This window comes from Coturnix japonica, chromosome 2, assembly GCF_054131305.1.
Source record: "Coturnix japonica strain WE chromosome 2, WE-NBRP24, whole genome shotgun sequence".
Taxonomy (NCBI): Eukaryota; Metazoa; Chordata; class Aves; order Galliformes; family Phasianidae; genus Coturnix; species Coturnix japonica.
In genome coordinates this window covers 125,281,356-125,295,594 of record NC_140664.1, presented here as the reverse complement: position 1 = coordinate 125,295,594, position 14,239 = coordinate 125,281,356, and the positions used below count along the sequence as shown (strand labels likewise).

At 36.0% G+C, this 14,239-nt stretch overlaps 1 protein-coding gene across 2 annotated transcripts in view; it reads left to right on the top strand.

Annotated features, from left to right (window-relative positions):
- Window positions 1-14,239, top strand: part of ODAD2 (outer dynein arm docking complex subunit 2) — a 70,213-nt gene that overhangs the window by 44,848 nt on the left and 11,126 nt on the right. The window contains exons 18-19 of one of the 2 annotated variants that reach the window (XM_015853222.3): window positions 3,624-3,812; window positions 4,383-4,604. In XM_015853222.3, coding sequence (XP_015708708.2) covers window positions 3,624-3,812; window positions 4,383-4,604 — 411 coding nt within the window. The remainder of the gene's footprint in view (window positions 1-3,623; window positions 3,813-4,382; window positions 4,605-14,239) is intronic. The other variant, XM_032443056.2, reaches the window with a different exon arrangement.

Below are 14,239 nucleotides of genomic sequence, written 5' to 3'. Positions count from 1 at the left end.
AGCCGTATCTTTCACATTTATAGCTGGGCCCCATACAAATCTTACATACTTACTGTAGGGTTTGCTTGTTGGATAGAATCCTTTCTCATTTGTTGAGCCGATGTTTAGACACAAAGTCATGTACATTTATGTAGTACGTTTCAGAGAATTTGAGTAAATATAAAATATCTTCCTTTTATTTTCCTGTAACTAATCACTTAGCTGTCCAGATCTCTGATACATACAATTTGTAATTTCTTTGTAGATTTTTTTCACATTTTCTCCAGCTCTTGGTGAAATTCTAAAATAGCAAGTAAGACACAAAAATTCTTACCAATAAATATTGTTTTGTTAAAGAGATTGCAGACACATTTTCATTTTGCTGCATATAGAACATACATACATACATAGTATAAACCAGCGACGATAGAGAGGCCTCTGTCCTAGATATCCATGGGAAACATGCTGTAAGCCCACCTCCCTTCATGCAGCTCATATGGCAATAGGATTGGCAGAGTGCTGTTCTTCCTTCCCTGTTTCAGCTGCTTCTCTGAGTCACAAATATATGTTGTCCTTATTTTGCCTGAACATCGAAGTCCTCTTTGAATTTCTGATAGAACCTGTGTTATTTATTCATTCAGTTAGTTTTGGGACTTAAACCTAATGTTTGCTCTTGGATATTACCCTTTCCCCACATTCTGTGGCTTCTGGTTTTGACCCTCAAACTGTATGGATTTAACCTTTCCTTTCCAGTCTCAGGAACTTCCTTGCCTGTGGTGAAAAATGTTATATTCCTGATGGACCTTCCTACTGCTTTTGCTTTTTGTTCAAAGGAAACATTACAGCTAAGAGTTCTGTTTGGCATATAAACCCAGAACTAGAAAAGTAGGAATTTTTATTTACCAAGTCCATGAGCAATTTGATTGATTTGTTTAGCAAAACTAGCACAATACAGTTGGAGCCCTTTTCTGCTTATAAATCAAATCAGAAAAAGAAATAAATATAATCTAAACCATTATTGGTTTTATGGTCTCTCCCTAGCCCTAGGAAAGTTTATACTGTCTGTATTTGTGTTTTCATGAAATCCAAAAACCTTTCACTCCAGAAGGGTTTCAGGAGAGATTCTGCTTGTTTTCTTCAAACTTCTTCCTACTGACCTTTTAAGGAAAGTACGTGAATTAAATTCCACTTGCAGATCTTTTTTTTTTTTTTTAAATTTTTCTTCCCCACATTTTCCATCCATTTTGATCCAGACTAGGTTCGGTTTTATGCTTCTACTGAAATTCTTGTTAACCAAAATTTAGCCATTTGCTAGTTTGTGTTTCACTGGCCAAAGCTTTATGACAACTGCTCATTTTCCCACATCCATACTTGAAAGGTTGAGACTCTACCAAGAGTGTTGGGCTGGATTACAGATTATTTTAAGGAGTGATAATATCAGGTCCACTCATGTAACTGAAGGGCTGGTTCAGACAACAGTAGTGATTTATCTAGGTTATATTGCAATGCTTCGTATCTGGTTAGGCGCTTGATGTTCCATCCACCTTTGCTAATTATCTTTGCTAATTTGTTAATTTTTATGCTTGAAATTAAGTTTCTGAAAATGTTGCTACAAGTCACAGTGTTGTGTCCCAGGCTTTTTGTAAGTAGGCATCCTGAGAATCTCTTGTAGGCTGGTGACAGAATGCTTCTTGAAATTAACTACAGACTGAAGAAATATATTTATAAAACAGTTAAAGAAGTTGATGTTTTTCTATTCTGGCATTTTTTCTGTCCAGGAGCAACGTGAAAAGAGATTGTCTAAAGTAATGCATAGTGGAACATCTTAACATAGAAATAGAGAGATGTTTCCTTTCTGACTAATGGACTGTAATGAATCTTGTTGTACAGTATTAGTCAGTGACTATGTAATTTAATAAGTTAAGAATATGTGCTTAAACAAAACTTAGGTTTATATCCTGTGTGTCTTTAAGGGTACATGAAGTACTGCATGCTGCATGCCACTTTATGAGATAACTGCCAGTTCCTCTTTGCCTGAGGCAACCAAATGAATTCCATACCTGTTAGCTCAGTCTCACAGTGCCAAAACTGCTGGTTTTCTGTTTTACACATTAACACGTAAATATGTGCTTGCTAATTTGAGTTAACTAATAAACACAAGAATGTAAGTAGAGCCAATTCTGTGTTAGGCCAAAGTTCACTGACCCAGTATTCTGTTTCTCATCCTGGCTTACTGGGGACGCCTAAAGAAAGATAGAAGAATGTGGCAAACTCATAGCAGTGACTCTTCTCCCCAGAATTCTCTCCCACCTTTGAGAAATCTGTAACCCTTGAAGTTTGAAAATCAGAGGAAATGCTTTTATATTAAATAAACCTTAATGAGGTGTTTTTTTTTTCTGTGAATTAGTCCAGTGAATTTCAAACATATAAACTTTTAACAGCCCCTATAATCCTGCTCCAAGGACTTCAACATCATAACTATGCTAACATGTCATCTACTAATTTCAACTGATGCTTCCAGTGTTCTCTTAGGAGAGAGGTTTCCTGTACGATCTTGCTGTTCATCTCAAGATTTGATACATTTCTATCATATCCATTCTCATTTTTTACTTTTACAGCCTTGAGTATTCTAGTGAGTTAATCATTCTACTTTACTACTTCTTTTCTAATAACAGTTTTCTAGAATTGTGTTTGTATCTGTTACCAACATTTTATGTTGATTGTTCATACTCTGAAGTGCACATGATTCTCTCACCACTGCTGTCATGATTTGTGTAACCTCCTCTTGGATAAGTCTGAAAGTATTCCTGAAGAGTGATTTGCACTGAAGAAAAGAATATTACCACTCTTATGTCTCAGTTGTCAGACAGCATGAGAAACAGAAGATATTTAGGAGAGCCTAAACTTAAAGAGGGTAAATTTAGGTAGTATATAAGGAAAAGGTCTTTTACAGTGAGGGTGGTAAGGCACTGGAACAGGATGCCCAGAGATGTGGTGGATGTCCCATCCCTGGAGACATTAAAGGTGGGGCTGGACCAAGGTCTGAGCAACATGATCTGGCTGTGTATGTCCTTGTTCCCTGTAGGGGAGATGGACTAGGTGACTTTTAAAGGTCCAATCCAACTCTAAGGTTTCTATGATTCTAAACAAGTGTGTACACTGTCGTTTTAGATGCCATAGAGTATATGAGTCACATCCTGGCAAATACAATACAACAGGTGTGGGAAACTTGCATGCCTTCTGGAGTGACAAGGTTAGGTCATGACAAGGTTAAAGAACATCCCATGGTATCTAAAATGAGACTAGATACAGAATCACAGAATCACAGAATTGTAGGGGTTGGAAAGGACCTCTAGAGATCATCAAGTCCAACCTCCCTGCCAAAGCAGGTTCCCTACACCACATCACACAGGTAGGTACCTTTACTTAGGCATGTAATTTTTGCCTACATGGTGGTATGTAAACAGTCTACCTCTTGTCTGTCAGTCATGGGAGTTTGAAGTTCCTATTTAGCCATATTTCTTGGTGAAGAAATTAGTTGCACTTTTAATTTTTTCTTATGACAATCTATTTATTGTATGTAACATTTTAGTATAATATAGACTGAGTATTCTAAGATAATGTTTCCTTTAATTCTTATTTAGGACGCAGGGGAAATGGTTCGATCCTTTGTTGGTGGCTTGGAACTTGTAGTCAATCTGCTAAAGTCAAAGAATAAAGAAGTTTTAGCAAGTGTATGTGCAGCCATTACAAATATAGCTAAAGATGAAGAAAATTTAGCTGTTATAACAGATCATGGAGTCGTCCCCCTGTTGTCTAAACTAGTGAACACAGTAAGTAACAGCTAAACATATTGCATTAAGTATCTGAATTTCTTTCGTTAATCTGCATTATATCCAAATAAAAGATTGTGACAAGACTGATAGATTTTTCAGCAGCTATTAGGAATAACTATAGAATTCCTCCTCTGTGAGTTGTATTTTGGACATGAAAGCACTCTGTGGCTGGTACTAAAATTGCTTTGGAAGATGAGCTTCATTTTAGTAATCACTGTTGCTGAATATTGCTTCTCACAGCTGCTGTATGGAAAAAGGATGAAGAATTGAGAGAGCAATAAATCTGAAACACGCACAGAATCACAATTATAGAGATGTGTGTTAAATTTCGATGCTAAAGTTATAAAATTTCCAGCCAGTCTAAAAGCATGTTCAAAACAGTATAAAAACTAGCAGCACTTCTTACAAAGTGCTACTAGCTCCATGCCTCACAGTTCTTTCCAGTTCTTAATTGTGCTGCAATTAAATTGAGATGACTTAAAGACGTTAGAGAATGTAGTTCTGCTTTCTATGACATTTTTATTGTATTATACTTCTTTTAATTTATTATGTTTTTACCTTCTTCAGAACAACGACAAATTAAGACATCACTTAGCAGAGGCCATTTCTCAGTGTTGCATGTGGGGAAGCAATAGAGTTACCTTTGGAGAGAACAAGGCAGTAGCTCCTTTAGTACATTACTTGAAGTCAAATGATCCATTGGTCCATAGAGCTACAGCTCAGGCTTTATATCAGCTTTCAGAGGATCCCAGCAACTGTATCACCATGCATGAAAATGGAGTGGTGAAGGTGAGGTAGAAATTTTCTTATTTGACTTGGGAAAAGAGATATTTCATTTGAAATAACTTCTAAATACTGCAGAGTACCTCAAATATTCTGAGCTTTGTACTTGAGGAAGCTTGATTGCAATGAAATAGTAAAGAGTGTTTCAGTGCTAAAATCATCGCAGCTTGGTGTTGTTATGACATTGACATTTACTTCTAGAGTGCTTCACTTGTCTTTTACCTCACCTGGTAGTGATGTACCTCAGCATTTTATCAGCATGCCTGATTCATGCATTTTAATATAGTTGGATAGTGGATAGTTGGCCACTGTAGCAGAAAGCCACCTTGGAACTGAGTGTAACTGGGTTTGGGGGAAATTTAAGATTAAAATTAAGAACTGAATTGTACCTGAAGCTGTGCAGTCATGAAAAATCTTTTTTTAAGAGTTCAGCAGGAGAACATTTTGCAAAGGCTCTAGAAAGATTTTTTCTATACAAATTATTTCTGAAAGGCTTTATCTCACAACAAAGAAAAGTTCTTTACTGAATTGCATGATACCAGGACAAGAGATAATGGTCACAGACTGAAACTGATGTTTCCCAGCAAGATAGAAAAATCATTCTACCAGGAGGGTACACTGGAACAAAATCCTGCAGTGGCCATCCAAGAAAGTCTGAAAACCTCTCTTGAAAGAAATCAGAAACCTTTTCTGAATTCTGTGCTGACTTTGCTTTGAGCAGAAGGTCAGCCTTGATAAAATAACCTTCAAACCTGAGTAATTCAGTAATCAAGATAATATGATTTCTAACAGATGGAGAATAATGATTGATCTTTGCAGAACAGTCCTTTGGTACTGGAGCAGGATACACCATCTTTTCTGTGTATTTTATTGATTCATTCCTATGGAATATCCAATTAGGGAAAATAGCCAATTTTTGTGATACTAGCCTTTTCTGTCCTCCATGCATAAGCAGTCACCCTTTCTTCAGTGTACTCTGTGAAATGAGCATCTCAAAACAAGTACTGCTAGAGTAACAGATATAATCAGTCTGCTGTTTAGTTATGGAGAAGTATAGGATAAAGTATCTGAATCCTATTCTTTATCATTCAGAAATGGAATATTCATTCCATAAACAGGCAATTCACTTGAATTTTAGGTCTGGTTCTCAAATGTAAGTGAATAAGAGATGTGGTGTTATTCCTTAAAGTTATACCTAATGTGTAACACCTTAAGGTGTTTTACCTTAAAGTATTTCAGAATTCTACAAAGTTTCATTCTTCTATTGTTCACAGTATCTCAGTTTTTTAGGGGAAAACAGTTTTTACTGAAAAAAAAAAAAAGCTGGTTCCATAACAAGTCTTTAAAATGCAGCATAATGTGATCAAGTATTAAGAGATTAAAGGAGAGCATTAAGTCAAAAATACTGATGACCTGGAACAGCTCTTCATACCTGCTAGGTATCACAATATACAAAAGTCTTGAGAAGGATTTTTTGGAATTGATTTGGAATATCATCTGTAATATTAAAAGGCTCCACTGTCAATTGATGCCATTAGCTGTTCCATTTGGTAGACGGGAATCTTCTTATAGCTAGGAGGTGACCATGAACCAAACACTTTAGTGGGAAAAGGAACACAGGTTCTCTAGTGCCTATTCTCCTTATTGGCAGTAAAAATAAAATAACTTTTGAAGGCACTAATTAGATTAATGGAATAGCTACTGTGACTCTGACTAGGCTGCAGTACATGCTGAATCCTCAACACTCATTCATGTGCTATGTTCAAGTGCACAGAAAGTCTGATGTTTCAGGTAAACATTTACTCTGCATGAACAACACATCTGCTGAATGCTTGAGTAGTTCCTCAGAGCCCTATGTGAATCATGAGACTTCAGACTATTCTCTACGTAATGTGTATGTACAAGTTTTTGTCCAGGAAACCAGGAATAAAAATATGTGGAGAAACACATTTCAGGCAGATTCTCATATTTCATGTTTTACTGCTGCAAACAGTAATTGATAATCACTTGTTTCAAAACAGGTGTATGTGCAACAGTTGTGAGAGAAAACCAGTTCCAAGTTCTCAACTATTTGTTGCTGTTCCCATTGTACAGTCAGTTTTCTTATGCAAGTCTGAGTGGCAAAAAGTTATGGAATAGAGGTGTATGTGAAGACAAACAGGACAATTTTGAAGGAAGTTTAGAAAGGCAATGAAGGAAGCTTTTTCTTTTATGTTCAGTTCCACACTCAATATTCTTCTGACAAGGAATGGAATGATGGTTATGATGTGACAGATGAATCAATGCTTTCTTTCTATCAATAAACAGAAAATACTTCCTCCTTCTGAAGTAAAAATTTATGGCTGTATTGGAAAAGTATTTTCAAAGAGCAAGTAATGACGTGTGGGACATTAGAACACAGGGAATTTTTAGACGTTAGAGTAAGGAACAGGCATCTCCCTGAGTTCAAGATGGGAAATAGCTGTCACAGATCAAGAGAAATCCAGCAGTGGATTAGAAACCTTTAGCCAAGATGTGCATGAGTGCTAGTGCTAGTGCTTCACACTTGGAGTTCCCTTACAATCAGAGAAGAGAAATAGTGAAAATCACAGACAACTGGAATTCTGCAGCTATCACAGAATTCTTCACGGAAACATGAAGCTGTTGCAAAGAAACCAATGGCTGTGTGTTCTTGAAACTTTACAGCAATCAAACTTGTTCAAGAAAAGATCTCTGGTAGGCAGTATAGTTTTTTTTACAGGCTTTCTCTTTTAAGATGAAGAACCTTTTCCTGACATCCAGCCTGAACCTCCCCTGTCGCAGCACTGTGCTGTTCCCTCAGGTTCTATCACAGGCTACCAGAGAAAACAAGCCAAGGAGCTTCAGCCACTCCTTTTGCTTCTTCATCTCTAGACCCTTTTACTGTGTTTCATCTGTCTCCTAATTTGGGCTTTTATGCAAAGATAAGGCACCTCACTCTCTACCAGCAATACTGCCTGGTCTCCTTTAACTATACCAGAAGTGCAGGTACGAAGGTCATATATGCACAATTGCATTCCCCCATATCTGTGTTTAAGAGGGTGCCTCAGAAAGCTCCTATTTGTGGACATGAATGACTCTGCAGTCCAGTTCATTATTAGATAGGAATGACAGACTTATGAATAGTAGTGCGATATGAAAGAGGTATTAAAAATGTACTTCATTCTTTTATTGGAAAAATACAGATGTCATGTATTTATGACATGTTGGTGATGAAACACTATGCCCAACAGTCACTGAAGCAGACTTTAAACATGACATAACAAAGACAGATGTTTTGAATTAGTGGATCTAACTAACTTGAATCCAGGGATTTTGAAGAAGGACTTTGGAGTATTAGGGATGGATTCCTTTCATCTAACTTTGACCACTTTTAGGTATGGTGTTTAAAGAAATCTAAACTAAGACACCTTCACTAGCCAATGGAAAGAGGGGCACCTGCATATATATGCTAGCTGAAAATAGATGCCCAGGATACTGGATAAGTGTAGGCTCGTGAAGGCTTCTTGTTTTCTCCACTGAGTATTGAAAAGACCTAGGTCTGTAGCTCAGACTAAACAGCTGGCTTTCAGACAGCTAAATTTAAATTACTATCCCTCCTGAATGTTGATTTTTAGTAAGCTTTGCAGTACAGGGAAACTTGCAGGGTTCAGAGAAAAGTAGTGTGCCAGTATTTTAAAAGACTAAATAAGATTACAGTCCTGTAAACTGGACGCTATTCTCATGTTGAATAATAATAGACATACATTATAGTACTACGCTGTACATTATAATACTAGAAGAGATCGTTGTGATGGTCTGGTCTGATGAGCCTTACTCATACAAACCAGAGACATGGCTTCAATTTATTTCTGTTTGGAATAGAGTATATCTTTTAGAAAAACACTGACTCTTTACTTAAAAAATTCCAGCAATGGAAAATCTACTAGAGCCATCAAAACTTTTTCCAGTAGTTAAATACCTTCCCCATAAAAACATTTGCACCTTATTTGTAGACTAAAGTTTTATCTTATGCCGTTACATGTATGATACTGTTGCTTGGTAAACTGAAGAGCCTTATATAGCTTCTGTTTTCACAAATGTTCTCATATAGTGAAATCAAATCACTCCATTATCATCACTTTAATGAGTGTAATCTCCAGTGTAATCTCTGTCTTTTCAATTGTTTATTTTGGTGAGTCAACTCTGAATCTTTTTTTCTGAACTTTCCTTTTTTGGACTCAATTCAGCATATTTCAGGACAGAATTCACTGTTCCAGTAATAGTAGTATAATTTTTTTAAACAGGTAAAATAACTTCCCTGTCTCTACGTAAGCTCTGTTTGAACATCAGAGATTGTCATTATTCAGTTTGGCCTCAGTATTGCCCTCAAAGTTCATATTTGGCCAGTTTTCTCCTTTGACTGTTCACCGAGCTAACTGTTCCCATGCTATAGTGCTTTCCTACACAGGGGTAAAAATTAACATAAGGTAATACAGTTGATATAAATCACTAGTGAATTCAGACCTAGTGAAGTAAGCTCTTTTTTTCCCCCAAGAAATTAAATCAGACTTTAACTTTTGTCAGTATGCTTTGTAAATCTCAGATGAGTTACCTGTCTTTTTTATATTAATCATTCACAATATAAAAGCAGACACAAAATGCGTTCAAGCATTTTATTATTTTAGGGAAGAAAATTTTAAGACACCAACACAGTAACTCTTCCAATAATGCCTTTAAAACAAAATGCTGCCTTTTCCATAGTGGAAGATTCCAGTTTTGGTAGAAATATGATTTTTTAGAAAACTGAAGTTTTCTGTCTGGGAGTTGAACTATGTAGGCACAAGTGGATTAAGGTCTATGAAAAGCATATTAATTATTTTGATTGTTAAAACACACCCATTCTGTTTACTGAATATTTCACATTTGCAAGCAGCTGATCAGATGGTACACAGATATTCTAAATCATTCAGGGATGTTTTCCCAGTGAGATGAATGAAGATCTACTGGCATCTTGACTTTGAGCAAACATTGTGCTTGAATTCTTAACTAATAAATAATGTCATTAAACTTACTCACTTGTTTATCTACATTGCCAGGGCACTTAAAGCCATTGATCACAGTGGAATTGTTCACTGTGATAGGCAGTGATGTATGGCTATATCAGAAAAAGACCTTAGAAAACCTACTGTTTGAATGTAGGACACAACTGGAGGTGACCAGATAGGAATTAAATAATAGGAAAAAATCTAAAAACACATGCATTGCTTCTGTTTGGTAAATTCAAGCAAACCAAGATACAATCCCTACTAATTTGTAACTCCAACTCTGTTATTGCAAGCAAAATATAAATACCAGTTACTGGCTGTAAGCTTTTTGTGAAAATCCAGAGAGCAGAGCCACCAGACAATACCCAGTCACCCAGACGTTAAGGTTCTTAACCCGTATGAGAGCCATAGCTGGTGCTATTGTCCTTCTGCTGAAGGCTGCAGGAAGTCAGTTATGACAGCTTCTGTTGAGCTCTTTTTTTTTTCTGGGCTGTTCTTATTATTCAGAAAAGTTGATGTCAAGATGGTATTTTTTCCTGCACTATGTACAAGTCTATTTTCACCTGTTATTCCATTGTACATAGACATACTTGGGCCAGAGGATCCACAAATTGCAGTGCATAACTGAAATGCAGATCAGCCTTTCCAATTTGTTCTGACAGTTTTTAATACTGAAAGTGCCCATTCAACTTTCCAGTGTATAGAACTGATCTTTAGCTTTGCTCTTTGGTCTCACTGAATTATTTGCACAATATAAGGAGCACTCAGTTCTCATAATATTGCAAAATATCAGTAGATACCTTCTGGAATATTGGTTAGAGCTAGTAGAATCTTCGGCGGGAATACTGAGAATTTTAAGCCCTTGATATAAGGGAGGCAAAATAGAGTCCCATGTTTCTAGGAGTGTACAAGATGCTTCTTGATGTGTCTATGCGCTTGTACATATGAATAGATGTTTTTAATTAATCCATCACATTTTTTCTTCTCATCATGCTATATCCTCAAGAGATGTGTAGTTGTTTTTCATTTTGTTAGCTTTTATTTTGGCAAAGAAGCTGTCACAGCTATGATGTATTTTCTAAATTTTACTATGAATTAGTCTATGAAGTATTTGTACTTTCTGAGTTCTGTTATTAATGGTAGAAAAGTTAATCACACAAAGGCTCTTCCTTTCCCCTGTAATAATCTAAAATAGCTGGTTTAACCATGATTTATAAAAGTTATTGTGAAATGATGTTTTTCTGTTTGAAGAATTCTTCTATACTTTGTTATAATGACTGTATTAAAGAATGTATTTTTGGTATTTTATTTTGAATTGCTTCCAAATTTTGGTAATTATTTACTAAAACCATAAATCCTTCCAAATTTTGGCTAATTTTTTTTTTTTAAATGTGAAAAGGCTTTCATAAGATATTCTTTGTGAATTACCAAATATGGAAGTTGATTACTAGTGATTTTTACTGAAATTTTCAAAAACTCCCTCTTTGGCATATATCAGATATATCTGGGGATCAGAAACTGAAATGCAAATGCACTTGCACCTAATTCTTTAGGTGTGTTTGATCAAAGGTTTGATGGTTTTGTTTGTTTTTTTTGTGGGGGTCTTTGTTGAGAACATTGATTCAGAATATAGAGTTTTACATTATTAACCTGTGAGAACATGCTTTTTTAAATCAATCCCAAATATTTCATATAGTGTCTATGCAGTGATATTGTCCATGTGTAAAACATCTATACATGCATATTCAGATGTTTACATTTTTATTTTCAGTTTAGAAGAATCCTCTTTTTAATGGTCATGGTTGGCTCTATTCAGGCTCCATTGTTCAGACTGGAGATACAGTTGTTTGGCACACACCTCAGGACTGAGACCTGTTGTTTTTCATAAATCAGTTGTTGCAGCTCTTAGATGTCAAAGAAGAGGGCACTAGATGGCAAAATTGCTGCATGGCTGTTGGCTACAGGAATTACACCCAGTTCCTTCACCCATAAACGTACAAGATTTTCCACAAGCTAAATACGATCCTGGCATTTGTTGTCTTGTTTCAGAAGGATTAATAATAACTGACAATGTTACACCACTGCAACTTCTACTGTGTTGGCAACTGCCAGGTGTGGACATTTTTCTTACAGTTTCAGCTCCAAGAAATAGAAACCCGTAAGCCTCTACCTTCATAATAGGTAGAATTCACCATTCATAAAGTAGGGGTACTTACATGTAAAACATTTCGCTTTTGCACCATTGCCAAAGGTAATGAAGTTTGACTTCAGTGTAGATCAAGCCTCAGACTTTCAATGATTTTTCAAAATTTCATACTACTAAAGTTTATGATATGTAGCAAGTGTTCTGTTAAAATCTGGCTTATCCCAGATAGGAAAAAACAGCAGCCCGAGGGAGATCAGCTTATCTTTGCCCAAATCCTATGCTTCAGAAGACCTCTAATTCAGTAACGTTTGGATAACAAACCTAGAGGCTGGCATAAAACTCCTCTTGGCACAATTTAAGCATCTTTCAGTCTTATAAAAAGAAGCTTGTCCCACTAAGCTGTAGGTTTGTTGGAGCTGTTTAACAGTAGCTGTGCCCTGCAGCTCTTTTAGTGATAAATGAGCTGCTTCAAATAAGTGCAATTGCAGCCAACTGTGCAGAAGGAATCATTAAAAAAAATTTAAATAGACATTTTTTGAAGCTTAAAAATGCACAAACAAAGTATGTTAAACCAAAATATATGGTGCTTCTTTTAATGGAAAAGATTGCTACTGGCTAAGTCTGCCAGCATCAATAGGTGTGCCAAAAAGCCAAGGAATCTGGCAGAGTCCATAGATAGCTGTTCCATCTTTCATCTATATTTCTTTTCTGTATTTATCTTGCTTTAGAAAATGCAGAGAATGTCTTTTCCTTCCGACTTGGCACTATTTCTAAACCGCAGAAATACACAGAACAGCTTCTTGCAATTGTGTAGCTCCCTGTGCTAACCCTCATCCCTGTGTCTGCGTGAAATATTTGTTTCCAATTTGGTAATAATAAGAAAAAAAATATTTTATTTTACATGGAGCAGTAGCTATATTGTCTGACATTAGAATTAGTTTTGTTAATTGAGAGATTTTTGGCTTAATGCTCAAGGGCAGAATGCCAGGTAATTATTTTTGGCATTCATCTGATCAAAACTAGTTTCCTTGTCTGTAAGGAGCTATTCAAAGAAGATGAACATGAGAAATAATAAGGGCAATATATATATATATATATGTATAGACATATTGTAATCCATATGTGTAAATAGAGACTGAACTGTCATTCAGGAGTCCTTAACTTAGCAAATTTTACTTTTCATGTTGTCATCTATGAAAACTCTTTTTTCTTCTTCTTCCTGGTGGATCAATCACTCAGTTGGAGTTGGCCACAAGCCCTAGTCATTGTATTCTCTTTCATGTTGCCATTTCAAAGAGCACTCTGCAGTATCTTTTAATAACCCGGCACATCTTGCTGCTGTCACTTTCAGGGTAAAGTTGCTAAGGAAAAGTCCTTTTGCAATGTGTAGATGGGCCCTTGTGTTAATGCTCCTGATTAGTGTTCCATACTTTGGCACAAAGTCTAAAGACTTGACCAGGCTGCTAGGGCACATGAGGTTGATGAGAATTGCGCTGCTGACTTAAGAGAGGGAGGGATCAGTTTACAAATCACAGTTGCAGTAGTGATTATATAACAATAAACCAAAGGCTAAAATATATCTTCTGCTGGACTATGAAAGTCCATGCATTTTCATTTTATAAGAAATTTCTTTTTATTGAATTTCACATTTATCTGCAAGAATCATAACTGACTGCATTTACCAGCTACTAATTAGTGCAACCAATTGCAACTGTTTATGTTAATTTTTAATCTCTGGAAGTTCTGAAGAGAAAGAAATGAATGTTGAAATAAGAGCATATTGGTCAGTATTGTTAGTCCATTACAAAAGGAGTCTGGTAAACTGCAAAATGTGTAGGAAACAAGAAAGATAAATCATAAGTGAATTTAGGTCATATCCAGTATGCTCACTGCATTTGTGTTGACAATAAAGACGAAAATAAGAAACTGTACATGATAAAGAATTGAGAAAGCAGGCATGCATAAAGGTGCCTCCATGATGCCATACAGACATTACAGTTCCAATACTTGACTAAGGGTAAGATATATAATTTTGGTTTCTGTACCAAAAGATAAAAAAATCTCCAACCATGATTTAGAATACCTAAATTCAGAATTGCCCTGGAGAGTTCACCACTTTTTGCCTATCACCTATATTGATCCCAGATATGTGAGAAGAATCTGGGTAAATTTGATATTTTTACTTCTATACATTTATCCGTAAAACCTGCATGAATCCAAAAGTCATTAAATTGGCTTACCTCCTTTACAGAAATCCAAAGAGAGAATTTCTGGACTCCAGAGCTATTGTGGGCTAATGGAGTGCGTATATATCTCAGAATCTGCCATAATTTTGTCCTGGATTTCCTAAGCATTCACTGTGTAAATAATATTTTATTAGTCTTTTGCTTCCTGGAGTGTTTCATCTTCTCATCGGTAGCTATTCATGAGCAATAATCCTCTTCTTATTT